General features: G+C 42.6%; 1 protein-coding gene across 1 annotated transcript; it reads right to left on the reverse strand.

Moving 5' to 3' along the window:
- Positions 1-927: 927 nt before the first annotated feature.
- On the reverse strand, positions 928-8,148 carry LOC134481928 (disks large homolog 5-like). The gene is made up of 5 exons (XM_063274744.1): positions 7,959-8,148; positions 7,061-7,223; positions 5,780-5,911; positions 5,145-5,321; positions 928-1,521 (listed from the first exon to the last, which is right to left on the reverse strand). Exons 1-5 carry the CDS (start codon positions 8,107-8,109, stop codon positions 1,437-1,439), a joined length of 708 nt encoding a protein of 235 aa, XP_063130814.1. The 5' UTR covers positions 8,110-8,148; the 3' UTR covers positions 928-1,436.
- Between the last annotated feature and the right edge of the window lie 6,306 nt (positions 8,149-14,454).

Consider the following 14,454-nt stretch of genomic DNA (forward strand, 5'->3'; position numbering starts at 1 on the left):
AACCAACCAGAGCTTCCAGGGACCAAACCACTGCCCAAAGACTACACATGGACTGACCCTGCGTAGGTAGCAGTAAATAACATTGTTGGGGCAACACTGGAAGGAGAAGCCCTTGGTACTACCAAGGTTGAACCCCCAGCGTAGGGAATGTTGGAGAGGGCAGTAATGGGGGTTGGACAGGGAGGGGACACCCATTTAGAACGGGAAGGGGAGGGGTTAGGGGGCTGATGGACAGGAAACCAGGAAAAGGAATAACATTTGAAATGTAAATAAGAAATGCCCAATTTAATAAAAATGGGAGAAAAAGAATAACAACAAACAAACCAACAGAACAATAAAGAAAATGTTCCAGGGGCAGTGCAGGGGAATAGTGGTGAACAATAAGGGGGATGTATAGGGGATACACATATGGGGAAGGGAGAGGGAAGGGAATGGGGGCTTAAGGATGGAAATAAGGAAGGGGAATAACGTTTGAAATGTAAGTAAAGAAATATACCTAATAAAAAATTTAAAAATATCGTTCCTCCAAAATTGCTGGAATTCAATAAATGTGCAGTTATAACCGATGCTTTATTATAAGGAATGCAGAGGCATACAGCTCTGTGTGTCCTGGTCGCTTTTTATATTCCTATACTGAATGTTTTTATTTCCTCTAATGTATTAGAGAAATACTTGTGTTTCTCCTTTGTTTGTCACTATAAAGGAAGCTAAATTTGTGAGCACAGGGATAAAGCAAGGATAATTTTCATCATGTATGTGGGATCCACAGAGCACGATACACTGTCTACATCAAGAGCACAGTTTCCTGTGCAGCTCTGGCTGCTGTGAACTGATGGTGAAGCCTAAGCTGCATGAGACTTGCAGAAAACCACTGTTGCCTTACACTTGTGCTGTTACAGGAGGAAGAACCACACACGACTCAGGACGGTCTTGTGAGTGAAGGGTTAAAGGTCACATTTTTATTTATTGGCAAAAATTAATTTATTCGAGAACATTTTAAAGTGGGGAGTCAATGAGTTCAATGTATATAGCCTTAAGAATATAGCATATTAATTAAAAAACTAAAGTTAACAAATAAATAACAAAACTTCAAACGTAAACAAATAAAACCAAATGCATAAAACCAAACTTCAAACTAAAAACAAATATAACAAGTAAATTAGTCAGCATTCAATTCCTGCTGATTCTTCAACATATAACTCCAGCCTGTTGCTGGCCTTGCAAACACAGCAGAACGGCAGGTAAGATGGTAAAAATCTCCTCAAGATGAATGTAGACCTGCCTCACTCGGAGTGGTTGGTTGTTGATGGACAAGTCGTCAAAAGGTTAAACGTGAGGCGTGTTCCAGGCCACATCTCAAGGTCTTTCAAATTTAGCCCAAGATTGGTATGGTTACAAGGACTGAGATGTGGGAGGTGGTGTCAATCTTTGCACCCTCAGTGCTCCTGGTGGACAGTTCTGTCTCTGAGAGCTGTAATCCTGCTCTGTGCCCTGGGAAAGCTTCTGCTGCAGTGTTCAGACCTAGGGGTGGAAAAGGCCTGGTGAGAACCTGCCATGTCACTTATCCCATACACAGCAGCACAATTCAGCAGGATAATCCAGGATGATCTTTCATCTGAGGTCATTCTCTCATGCCCAAGAGAGAAGGGTAAGAGATCCCACAGGCCTGCATATTTTCCCAGCTTTTAAAACTGCTAAAAATTAAACAGTGAACAGCAGATAATTCCAATCATACGTATACATTATATTTTAATATCATGTAGCAATGTCTCAATGTCAGATGAGGAGAGATATGAACAAACTAGAAAACAATAGGAAGGCCTTGGAAGTCTGGCCATCACTGAAATGAAGACTATTATTATTCCTCCAGTGCAGGAATATGCCTGGGGTCCACATGGCAACCTCAATATCTGCAAAGACCCAGAGAAACAATATCTCAAGAAGTACATGCACACTGAAGTGATATTATACTTGGCAAGAATATGCTGCATGGAAATCTTGCCGAGGGTAGGCATTGAAGTCCAAAGGAGATACTCATGCAGAAAATAAACTATACCACTCCTTTGTTTATGTGTATCGTAAAACTATTTGTGGGGAGACCTAAAGGCACTGGGCTCAGATAATACAAGAGAGCACAGACTGGAGGGATCAGTACACAATATCCAGAATCTCTATGGATCACATACACTTCATGGACGGAATTTCTTTTAAAATGGACAAGAAAAATATTCTGAGCTGCTCCTAGCTGACAGGTGCTGAGAACTATGGAGAAAGTCACACACCCAATAAGACAGTTTATAAGTACAGGGAATCTACTTGGGTCCTCTCATCCTGTGCTTTCAAATCCTCTCATTGACACTGAAATGATGCTGCATCTTCTCAGGCAAGGCCTTTTGCTCAGTGACCAGTTTTTGCTGATTCAGGGGGTCCTGCAGACTTTCCTCCATTCTCTCCTCATCCTGGTCATTAGAAGATTATATTGTCCATGGAGACATACATGTATACAGACACAGACAGACAGACACCCAGACATACACACTTTTGAACTCACCCAAATATATTTGTTCACATATACAAGCAGAGTATTTTGCAGAATGTGGTTAGTTTCCCAGTTAATGGTAATAGAAGGGTTCACCCAGTCTACTATTGTGGCATAAAAAAAAAAAACCTGGAGTGGGGTAAGTACACAGTGAGCATAGCCTAAAGACAGCTCAGCCAATAAAGTGTATTCCCATGAAAATCAGAAATTAGAAATGTGACATCTAGGCCTGTTAGCCAAGCCTGCTTAGCAAGGTCACAAGGCTGTGCACAGGAGGCTGATTTCAGGAAACAGAGCACTGGGGGGGGGGGGGGCAGGTGAGCCTCTTCAGTCCTCTGGCCCACTGTTTCCCAGTGCATGCAAAGTGAGCTGCATTTTCCAATATGAGGTCCCTTTACCATACAGTACCTGACAGGGGAAACAAACTACCAGCACAAACAGCTAGGAAATCTCCATAACCACAATCCAAGGTAAAACTTGGACTGGGATGCTATCAGATATAATTCCAGTAAGATAAGGCTAATTCAAAGCCAAATGCTGGCAGGTATAATCAAACTCAGCCACAGTCCATGGAAGGGCTGGACAACATTGTACCTTTTCACTTTCTGACTGGTGGACATCTGGATAATTTTGCTGCATGGCTGCTCTGAGGTGAACCACTACAACACTAATGTGCCACAGTTTCTCTGCTCACACCTACTTCTTGTTCTGGAATCGCTGTGTCAAAAGGTTGAACTTTCACAAGAGTTGTACATGGCTTCTCACAGGGCTACCCATTTGACACCTCCAGCAATGTCTGAGGGTCATCACTGTTCTAAACCCTCCTTACAGATGATTTTCACTCAGATCAAATGATTTTGAATAACAATGGTTAAGATTGCCACAACACAACACAGGGTGAGTGCTTTGGACGATTTTGAGCCTAAGTTTCTGTCTGAGGCAAAGATGTGATTTCACCTCAGCATAACTCCTGGACATCTTCTGCCTGAAGATTCAACTCTAAGCAAATTAATCTTTCAATTAACAAATTCCAGGCCAAACTCCAAAGCCAAGGTATATTCAACCAATTAGGCCAATCTGGAGAGAAAGTGGTGGCAGGTAACGATTAACATAACCAGGATGCTGAGAAGACACAACAAGCCACATGACCTTCCAGTGTTACTATACACCGAGAGCAAAGAAGGCAGAAGAGCTCTGAGTCATCAGTTTCTACACTGAGGTATATAGATTTTACACAGCAGCCTCTCCTCACATCCCTGTACCCTATTCAAGTTTTCTCCAAGTAATATCAATGTTTATGAATAGTTTTCCCAGTGTAAATAGTTTGAATAGTGATCAAGACCCCATTAAGAACAGTTTAAAATGTAATTGGAAAGATTATGTTTTCTCTTCTTCTTTCTCTCTCAGAGTGTTTGTGGTGTGTGTGTGTGTGTGTGTGTGTGTGTGTGTGTGTGTGTGTGTGTATACTTTTACATGTTTCTAAATATGCACATATAGACTTATACAATATATATATAAATATATATATGTGTCTGTGTTCAGAAACTTGATGACTTCACACACACATGTGAAAAAGCACACATATACACACACTTACATATATAAGACCCCCATATCACAAACAATTAAAACAAACAACTTCCAAAGTACAATATGCACCATAGTCATAAACATGATCACACATATATGTACCCACAAACACACAAAAAACACCCCCACACACAGAGTCAGAGAGAGATGGAGAGAGGGAGAGAGAGAGAGAGAGAGAGAGAGAGAGAGAGAGAGAGAGAGAGAGAGAGAGAGAGAGAAAACAGAAATCATAAGTGAGAAGCAGAAAAGAATGGGGAGGCCATCATGCTGGAAGAACAGTTGCTGAATACAGATTAGGCAAAGGAAATGTGTCAAGTGAGAGCTTAGACATTGCTCTCCATCCCTTATAGAGTAAACCTGTGTAGGGAATGCACTTCTTGGGCACACTAGGTTGAGAGAGCTGGAGAAAAATTTCCCTCTTATCCTCACATATCTCACACAAACCCTCACCCTGAGAGAAGTCTTTCTTACATCCCTGTTCATCCAGTCAGCTCCAGGACATAAGCCACAGGAAAGAACACTAAAACACTGACATAAAACAGGACGGACAAACTGCTTCTCAAGCTCTGTCACTGTAAACCACGATTTGGACAGGCAGAAGGGACCATTTTCAATGTACAGGGAAAAGGAGAGAAAGTCCACAAGCTCCATCATGACTGACAATGGGAACCATTCTTTTGGCAATTGAACTGAACTCTAATCAGTTCTGTGCACTACAAAGACGGCTACCACATGGCATCCCGCTAGCATAATGGCATGTAAGTGTGCAGTGTGTGATCAACAGATCCCCCTTAAGGAAATGCATTTTCTAGTTGAGCAGGAGGATTTGGTTGTCAATCCTCCAGTTTCTTGCATGAAGCTAACATCACAGAAAGTTTTGTAAATGTTCAAAGAGATGAACAACTGGATGAGACCTAGGAGAGTGTCTGGATAAGTTGGAGAAGGTTAAACTGGTTTGACTTGGTTTATGCTTAGATATCAGGAGAACCTGCCCTTGATGCTTCATTCATCCTACCTGAGGCTGCTTGATACACGGATTTTCATACTGGCTTCCCCACAGATCCTTGTTGTTTCCTTAATGGACTCTTCCAGTGCAATCTGTTCCCATAGAAGCTCCCTGTTCTCATGCCGTGCTCTCTGGGCATTGTTCTTCAGCTCAAACAACTCAGTTAGGAGGGGGCAGAAGCTGCGGCTGAGACACAAAGAAAAAATGGTGACTCCCAGCCAGTCTCCAACTTCCTCCCACGTCTCCAAGTCCATTACTCCTTCTTGGGTCCTGATCCAAAGAGAGCCCCAGATTATAGTCCAAGTCCACAGTAGCCATGGAGCATGACCTAGAGACAGGTCAAATGGAGAAAAGAGCCACATTCCAGAAGACTCAGGGCACTTCTCAAAAACCTGACACCATTGATTCAAGTTTTTCTCAGAAGAGGACTTAATCCCTATGTGTGCTTATTTGTCCATTTTATTAGAATGTCGCTTGGAGGCCAATCTTTCTGTGTCCTGTGTGTCCTAGAGCCTTCCTTAGACACAGGCTTCCTGGTCTGCTTTAAACACTATAAAGCCTGATCCTCACTTTACTTCAAAGATAAGAATGGGCTGACACATGCTGTGCCCTGTGCTGGGGTCACAACCTTGTAAGTTACTCACCAGTACCAGTCATTTTCCAGTGTGAGGTGTGTACATTTGACCAAAGCTCTATTGACCTGCTCGCTCATTTTCTTCATGTCGGTCATCACTTCCTCGTGCTGCATCGTGAGCATCTCGGACTCAAAGTTGTTCCTGTGGTAAGGCATGGTCCAAGGATGAAATAACATTATGAATGAAGGATTCAAGAATTACATGAATTCAGACTGAATCCTGAACTACCCCAGCCTAGGACATGCCAAGCCCTTACTTCTTGGTACTGGGTCCATTTGGTATTTATTAAGTTTATTATTATGAACACGGACACAGCAGTCCAAGCAAACAAAAGGAGGGAGCTGATTTGCTTGAGCTCCCTGAGGGGGTTTGAAGGAATAGACTAGCTTGCCATGAACATTTGAGGACCCTGTGCCACGATCCAGGCTCCAACTTAAGCCCATGAAGACTATTGTCCTGTTCTTAGGTAACAATTCTCAATCATAGAATCTATTGCTACATGAAAACCCAAAGGAACATGAACAGTATTTACAGGGAAAAGAATTTATAACACGCACCAGGAGATTCCCATGTGCGTCCACCTGAGCAGATGTGAAATGTTCTACTGCTCACAGTGAGGCTCTCACCCTCATCATCATCATGCCATGGAAATTGACACAGGATAATTCTCAGGCCAAATCAGTACATAGAATACCCAGATCTTAAGTGATACACACAAACACACTCACACATGCATACACACACACACAAACTCACACAAAACACTCTCTCTCTCTCTCTCTCTCTCTCTCTCTCAAATACAATTAGAATGCCAATTAAATATAAGGATGTGGCATTATCTCCAAATACAATGAATAAAATCAGAGAAAACCAATGATACCCTCTTGTCAGTCCAGTCACACACTGTGAGGCACCAAGTGGGATTGGGCCCCTCCAGTTCTTCACAGGACCTATTGAACCCAAAGCACCTCCACGTCAATTACAACAATGATTGGTCATAATCAGAGCACCTAGAAATTCCCACAAGCCAACACCTGTCCAGGCTACTTAAATCACACAATGAGAGCTCACACACTACTACCCTCACTCCCAGACTGTGATTCAATCAGGCCACAGGCTATGATTTACGTTTGTAGGAATTAAAATAGCCTGTGCCACCATCCCATTCCCATCTGAACTTCACATTCTGATACAATCAGGAAAGTGCTTTTGACCATGAGGACACCCTGGAGTTGTAGCCTACTGCGATGTGAGGACATGTGGATTTAACAGAACTTGCATTGTGACTACCTGTCATTTAAATTCTTTCCCGGGTAATCCGCCAGGATTCTCCTGAGTTCATCTCTCTCCTTCTGCATCTTGTGGAGTGCAATTTTGAGGTTCTCCAGACGCTTCATTCTCTCCTCCTCAACAGGTGTTGTGGAGGGTTGGGATGATGCCTTCTGATCAAACTCTGTAGGTAGATAAACACCAGTGAACAGGCATATATGTGGACACAGTGTCAAGAAAAACTATGCTTACTCTAAACAGAAGTCTGAGGATGAACAGTTCTACAGATACAGTGAATCCCTGACAGAGCAAGAAAGCTATCTCTAAGCTGAACTCAGCTAGTTCCCTGTTCCCACCATCAGAGCCATATGATGACATATGCCATCATAGATATAGACCACACCTCCTAAAGCCATTCCTCTGGCGCTGAAATTCTAAAGCTGGCCTAAACAAGAAGAATTGGAGGACCTTCTCAGCTAATGTCTGATGTGAGGCAGGTAAGTCCTTGAGTCCAAGCTGCTTAACATCTTGAATCCCTAGTCTGTGTGTTCAAGGACAAAGTGACTGAGACCTTGATATATGACCAGGAGAGTATCCCTCTTGGCATCTATTACCCACGTAATCTACAGGACACTGCTGAGAATGAAGTGCTTCAACAGCCGATCCTGAGAGAGACACTTTGTTATTCTTACAGAGGCTCATCCTGGTATTCTTTGACACTGCCCATGATGTTAAAGAGATCCAAGGAAAGCCCCTTGACATATAACAGTTCTTGGTTTTCTGTCAAACTAATGATCAGAAATTGTGTCTGGGTCAGCCATTAGGAAGACTGGGGCTCTAAATCATACGTCCTACTCCTGGAAGGACCAGCTCAAGCCAACCTCCTCCAGGAATCCCCCTTGCCCTGCCCAGTACTCACTTGACCTCCTCCAGGACCTTTCCATTCGTCTTCTTCTCCAACGTGATGGAGGGCTGGCCTCCCTCTGCCTTGGTCTGGTCTCTGCATGGATATGATTGTCCCTCCGAAAGAGACTGAGGATCCTGGAGAACATGCCTCCTCGGGAACCCATTAGAAACTGAAGGGAAATCGCTCAGGCAGTTGGTGTCACCACAACACTGCTGACATCACAGAACATTCTAGTGTCTCCTGGATACAAGAGAATTTCCAGGGAAGACACTACCGGTGATGTCACTGGGAAATGCCATAGCTTACTTGCTAACTACCTCTACCAGACTGGCCAGTTTCTGCAGTGGCTTTTCCAGAGACTCACTTTTGAGCCAGGAACACCCATTCGCACACTCTCCTTCCAGAGCTTCAGAGTTCTCACTCCTTCATTACAACTCAGTTGCTGAGGAGAGGGAGAGTTGTATCCGGGCTTGAAATGGAGAAAACATCTTTGTTAACAGTCAAAGATCTAAAGACCGTGGATGATGGATATTCTTCTCCCTGAAATGTATAAACCCAGGGTCCATGCATGTGACATATAATCCAATTCCCACAATTTTTACTGTTCCCTAGAGTCCAATATTTTTTTTCCTACACCTTTAAATGTATGCAAGTTGGAGTACGTTGTTTCATGGATTGTGCCTTGAGAGGGGTCATGGTTTCAATATATTCACCCATGTTTTTTCCTGAAATCTTGGCCTTACCATCCCATTTTATGCAATGGAAACTCCCTTTTCCTGGCAAAAAAGCTTCTCAGGTATAGGTCAAACATCAAATTGTAATCTTTCTGTACATTCTGAAAATTTAAAATCCCCAAAAGTGAGGGAACTGAGACCCAAGTGAGAGCCATGGAGGGGCAGAACGCAAAGTGCTGCTGGCCAAGGAAGAGCAGGAGGAAGCAGAGAAGCTGTAGGACATCATGGTGCACACCTGGGCAACCTGCTGTCTTCACTCAGAGGACCTACAGGGTGCTTAACCATCATTTATAACTCGGTATCTGGTGCCTCCTCTGGCCACCGAGGGAATTGCATTCAGAGGAACCACAGACAAAAGTCAGCCAAGAACAATTCACCAAAATAAATAAAAATGAATACATTTTTCTTTCAAAAAGTCTTACAAATGTATGGTCAAGTCAAACAAAACCCAAGGAAACACAAGAAATGAAATATTTCACAACAACCCAAGAGTGCAAGAAACAGCATAAAAGCAATCTCTTAAATCTATAATAATTCTATATGTATTTCTTGAAATAGCAGTTGCAGTAAGCAACCGGGCTGTAATGCTCTTATGAGTTCCATAGCCTCATCAACCCTTGTCACAATCTCCACCTGTTTGATTTTTTCTTAATTACAAATATGTGTGAGTTAGAATCCTGAGTCTGTCTGGGATCAGACTGTAAACTGTAGTCAATGTAACACTGGCAATCATTAGCCAAAATCTTTAAGTTTCCCTCCTAACACCTGAGCACAGCCATAACTTTGGAAAGCAAAACTCACCCTCCACCAAACTATCTATCCTCCAAAATCCAGTCTCTTCAAAACACCAAGTCCATTCCTCATGCTATAAAGTATGACGGCCAAGCCTGGCATATGAAGGAACGATAGTGCAGGCTCTAATACCGAACCAAAGAGACACTGCCCTAAATTCTTTTATAAGTCCTGTTTCCATGATAAGAGTTATAGTAAAGTATTACCCAACCTAGACCTGTTTCCCTGGGTTGCCTCATGCCACGTGTTGTCTAGAATGACTCCTTTTTTAAGCCAAATTTCTGTTACCAATGTTACAAATTTTTAACCATACCCAATAACTTAAAAGCCAGTAACCTATAGCCAAGACACGTAAAGCGTATTATACATTTAAAACCAAACAGAAAAAAAATGAAGTGACTACACATATCTTTACTATTTAGATCAAACACAATTTTTACTTTTTTAGCTGTCATTTTAAAAGAAGCACCTTGTTACGTGTTGAATCCAATAATCACAGTCACAGATTTCTCTAAGAGAAACAGACACCAGCTCCCTTACCATAGAAGTTTTGAAGCTGCTGGCACCTTTAAGACCAGCTAGTGTATTTAGTCTATTTAATCTATTTAGCCAGCCCCCTGGGGAGCTTCCCCAGTGGACAGACCTAGGCTCCTAGCTACATTCCTCCATTGAGGCCTGATCCAGTCAGGGACATGCATAATAGTTAACACCAGAGATAACCAGTTATCTAGGATGCACGGCTCCAAAGGTCAATTGAAACGGTTTTTATTTATTTGTTATTTCTTGAAAGGACTTAAAACTTAATCAAGGGGAGAATCAACCAGCATTTAAAGTTTTCACCATTTTTTCTTTTAAACATGAAACACAAAACATTCAAGCAACCAGAAGAAAAACCCAGACATAAACTGACACCCGTGGATAGCTTGGTGCACCAAGGACAGACAATAGACATAGAGGGAAGGAGCTAGATGGTGTCCCACCAAAGGGACCCAGATATCCTACCTAAAGGACCCAGAACCAGAAATGAGCACTTCTCCAATAGGAGCCAGCAAGGAGGCAGGATGTCCCTAGGAGAGCTCTTAAAAAGCTTAATCTCATTTTCCTTCTTTTGCCAAAGCATCTGTGGAGAGTCTGGGAGGACTGTTTTTCTCAAACCATTTTCTCTCTTGTCTGGGGTGTAAACTGTCTCTAATCAGGGTCCAAAGCCTAAAAGCATCAATGAGAATTGACTTTGCTTCTCTAGATTTTAGCATAACTCTAAAAGAACACATACACAAAAACATTTGACCATTATTACCTTGTCCCTTTTTACAAGGTTTACTCACCACTACCCCAAATCTTTATTTTTCTTTGCATGTGTTTTCAATGCCCACGGTGCTTCTGTATCCTGCTTACTGGGACCTTTCCTGGCCCATTTTCCCCAATGCGTCCCTCCTTCACTGGCTGGTTTCCTGGGACCATCTCGTCAGGTTGTCCTCTCTTTCCCGATCTTGGTGGGACCTCCATTTGATGATGCCTGTGTCATCCAGACACTGAGATTCGGGCATAGGACTATAAGAGTTAAGAAGGAACACACACTCGGGTCATTCGTGTTAAAAGAATGCTATCCGGGCTTTACTGAGATCTCCTTATATACCAGAGGCAAAAGCCGTGGAAAAACAATAAAGCAGGCGAAAATCCCCAACCAGGAAAATAGGAAAAGGGGAAAAATCTGCATCGTGGCAAGTTCTGGCCCAACACAGGGGCGTAAACAACTTCTTAACATCAATAAGCTGAAAGGCTCAGCAAGAGGACTGGGTGCCATGGAAGGTACTGGCCCCAAATTAGGGGCCTAGAGCAGCTGCCAAAGGTGTAAACAACTTCTTGCCATAGCAGGCTGAAAGGCACAGCGAGGAGGAAGGGAAACACCCCAAGGTAGGGCCCAACAGGCTAATATAAATATATATTGGAAAAACTAAAACACTGTATTTCAAGAAAAATAATTAAAATGTGCTACTTATCTAAGCATAACATTCATAATAGAAGAAACTTAAATGACTGAGAAATTCATAAGAAATATTCAACATCCTAGTACATCACACAAATGCAAATTAAAATTACTCTGAGATCACTTTTCATATTTGTCAATATGACTAAGGTTAATAACACGTGTGACAACTCAAGCTGACTGGGTTATGGAGCAAGGGGAACATTCATATTCTCCTGGTGGAAAGGCAAACTTCTACAGCAACTTCGGAGATCAGTATGATGGTTCTTCAGGAAGGTGAAAATTGTTGTTCCTTAAGATACAACTCTAGGTCTCATGTCCAGATGTTGATTCATCATAGAATACAGACCTTTGCTCAACCATGTTCAGTGAAGCTCGTTTGTAATACTTAGAATTTGGAAATATTTAAGTTGTCCCTTAACGGATGAATGCATAAAGAAAACGTGGTGCATTTACAGATTGCATTGCTGCTTAACAATTACAAAAGGCAAAAGGAAGCATGCAATAGGCAGGACAATGAATGGATCTAGTAAAAGTCATTCTGGATGCGGTAATCCAGGCTGAAAAAGACAAATGGGATACATATTCACTTAAATGTGGATGTTAGCTGTTGATTCTTCAATCTGTGTGACTGTATGATCAGTTTAGTGTGAGGGTCTAGGGACGTGGGCCAGACTGTCCTCATTTAGGGAAGTACAAGTTCACTCATGGGTTGCTGAGGGACACTGTCAGGGATAGGAATGTGAAATGTGAAGAGACAGGGCGAGGCAGCAATGGAGGGAACATAGAGAGGGACAGCTAAAATGAGGCACTGTATCGAAGCCTAAGAGAGTAGAAACCCTAATTGCTTTTTAAATTGTGTTATAAAGGTAACTAATGATTTATTATAGGTTCAAGGAGAAAAGTTAAAATGTTGCTTGGGTTCATCTATGTGAAATTTCAATAATAAGTAAGTCACAACAATTATGGATTTTGACTTTCAATGAACCTGCTACAGATAATAAATATCTAGTCCTTATGGAGACGTCTGTTACCATCTATTATACACTAGTCATTTTATTTGTTTACATTTCAAATGTCATCCCCATCATTGATCTCTCCACTTTGAACCCCCATACCCTCCCAGTCCTCTTTGTTTCTAAGAGGGCACTCCTCCATCTACCCACCCACTTCCACTTCACCCCTCTAGCATCCCCCTTCTCTGGGACATCAAGTTTCTACAGGGCCAGTTGTCTCCCTTCCCATAGATGTCAGATGAGCCAGTTGTTGCTACACATGCTCTACACTTTATGTATCAGGAGCCATGGCCAGGACCATGTATCCTCTTTAGTTGGTAGTTTAGTCCCGAGGAGCTCTGAACGGTCCAGTTAATTGATATTGTTGTTCTTCATATTGAGTTCCAAACCCTTCATCTCCTTCAGGCTTTCCCCTGACTCTTTCATTGTGGTCCCCAGGCTTAGTCCAGTGGGTGGCTGTGAATATCTGCATCTGTGACTTGAACTTGAGAGGGTAGAAGGAAGCCTCGGACTGCCAAGTAAGGTAATAGGATGTAATTCTGTATGTGCCCAGAAGATGGCGACATAGGATGGTATTCACACACACTTGTTTCTCAGTAACCTCTTAGTTCTGTTCAGCGTGTCAGGTAAGGTCCGCAATGTGTTCTGTGAGTGAAGATTCCTTCTGCTTGCTGGAACTCGATCTGCTGCGTGGAATACTCTCGATCGGCGATGGGCGTCTGGGTCGGTGGACGCAATCACTCCAGGAACTGAGAATGAATGGACTGAGTTGAGCAGACATTGAGGGGTTGGCATCTCCAGAACCTGCAGCTTAGCATCCATGGATCCAGGAGAGCACAGTGTGCAGGGCTGAAATCAGATTCTGTAATGGGGAGGAGGGAGAAACTAAGTTTTTGAAGTATTTGTTCTTTTTGAAAGCACAAAGTGGGAGATCAGTCAGTTTTCCTCTTTTTGCAACATCTTACTCTGACCTACAGGACATATCCTGGGGTATATTGCTTTCCAGATTCAATGGGCTTTTCAGAAATTCCAGTTTCCTGAAACAGCATGGCCCTACTTTGGTGTACTGACTGGTAGGAAGTGGAAAGGTCCTCTGAGGGGCAGATGAGGATCAGAATATGAAAGGCCAAAAGAAGACGAAAGACACAGTTATGAAAGGAATGCTGGTGGGTACAAGGCAACAACAAGCATATTTCTCAAAGCCCTGTTTTACTGTAGTACTGTGGGAAGCATAACCACAAGCTAACAGAAACAAATTGTTAAAATAAACAATGCATTCGTTCCCGTTCCCCAAACTTCTCCGTTTTTTTCCACCAAGGTAAATAGAAATTTAAACCTCAAGTACACCTTCTCTTATGGTTCCATACCTCAGCAGGGTGAAAAATCTGCCAACAGGCCTTGACCTACCTTGAGTATGCCCGCAGGCAGACCTTTTCTCTCTTTCTTTTCCTCTGTTTGAGAGCAGGAGCAAATGACTTTATACAGTGGGCGATTTCCATTATCAACAAACAGAAATTTTCCTAAGTCATTAAAGCTAGAAAGCCAGTCATTGATGGGCTGGTGCGGTAAGATCATTCTAACTAAACTATCCCATGGGGAAAAGTAAAAGAGACAGCCACACCTGTGTTTAGGAAACGAGATGTCCGAAGGTGATTTGAGTATGGGTGCTGAGTGGGAGAGAAGAGGTCATGAATCTAGCTGGAAAAGCCCACCCCACTTTTAGATGTGTTTTCTTTCTTTTCTTTCTTTCTTTTTTTTTTTTTTTACTTTTCTTTTTTTCGGAGCTGGGGACCGAACCCAGGGCCTTGCGCTTCCTTGGCAAGCGCTCTACCACTGAGCCAAATCCCCAGCCCCTAGATGTGTTTTCAAAAGGCATGCAATAGAAATTGAACTGCAATAAAAGTGTGTCAGCAAATGTGCTCTAATGATAGGTGATTAGGTTTTGGGGGCCATATTGACACAGAAACTGGATTAGTGGT

Source organism: Rattus norvegicus, chromosome 15 (assembly GCF_036323735.1).
Source record: "Rattus norvegicus strain BN/NHsdMcwi chromosome 15, GRCr8, whole genome shotgun sequence".
Lineage (NCBI taxonomy): Eukaryota > Metazoa > Chordata > Mammalia > Rodentia > Muridae > Rattus > Rattus norvegicus.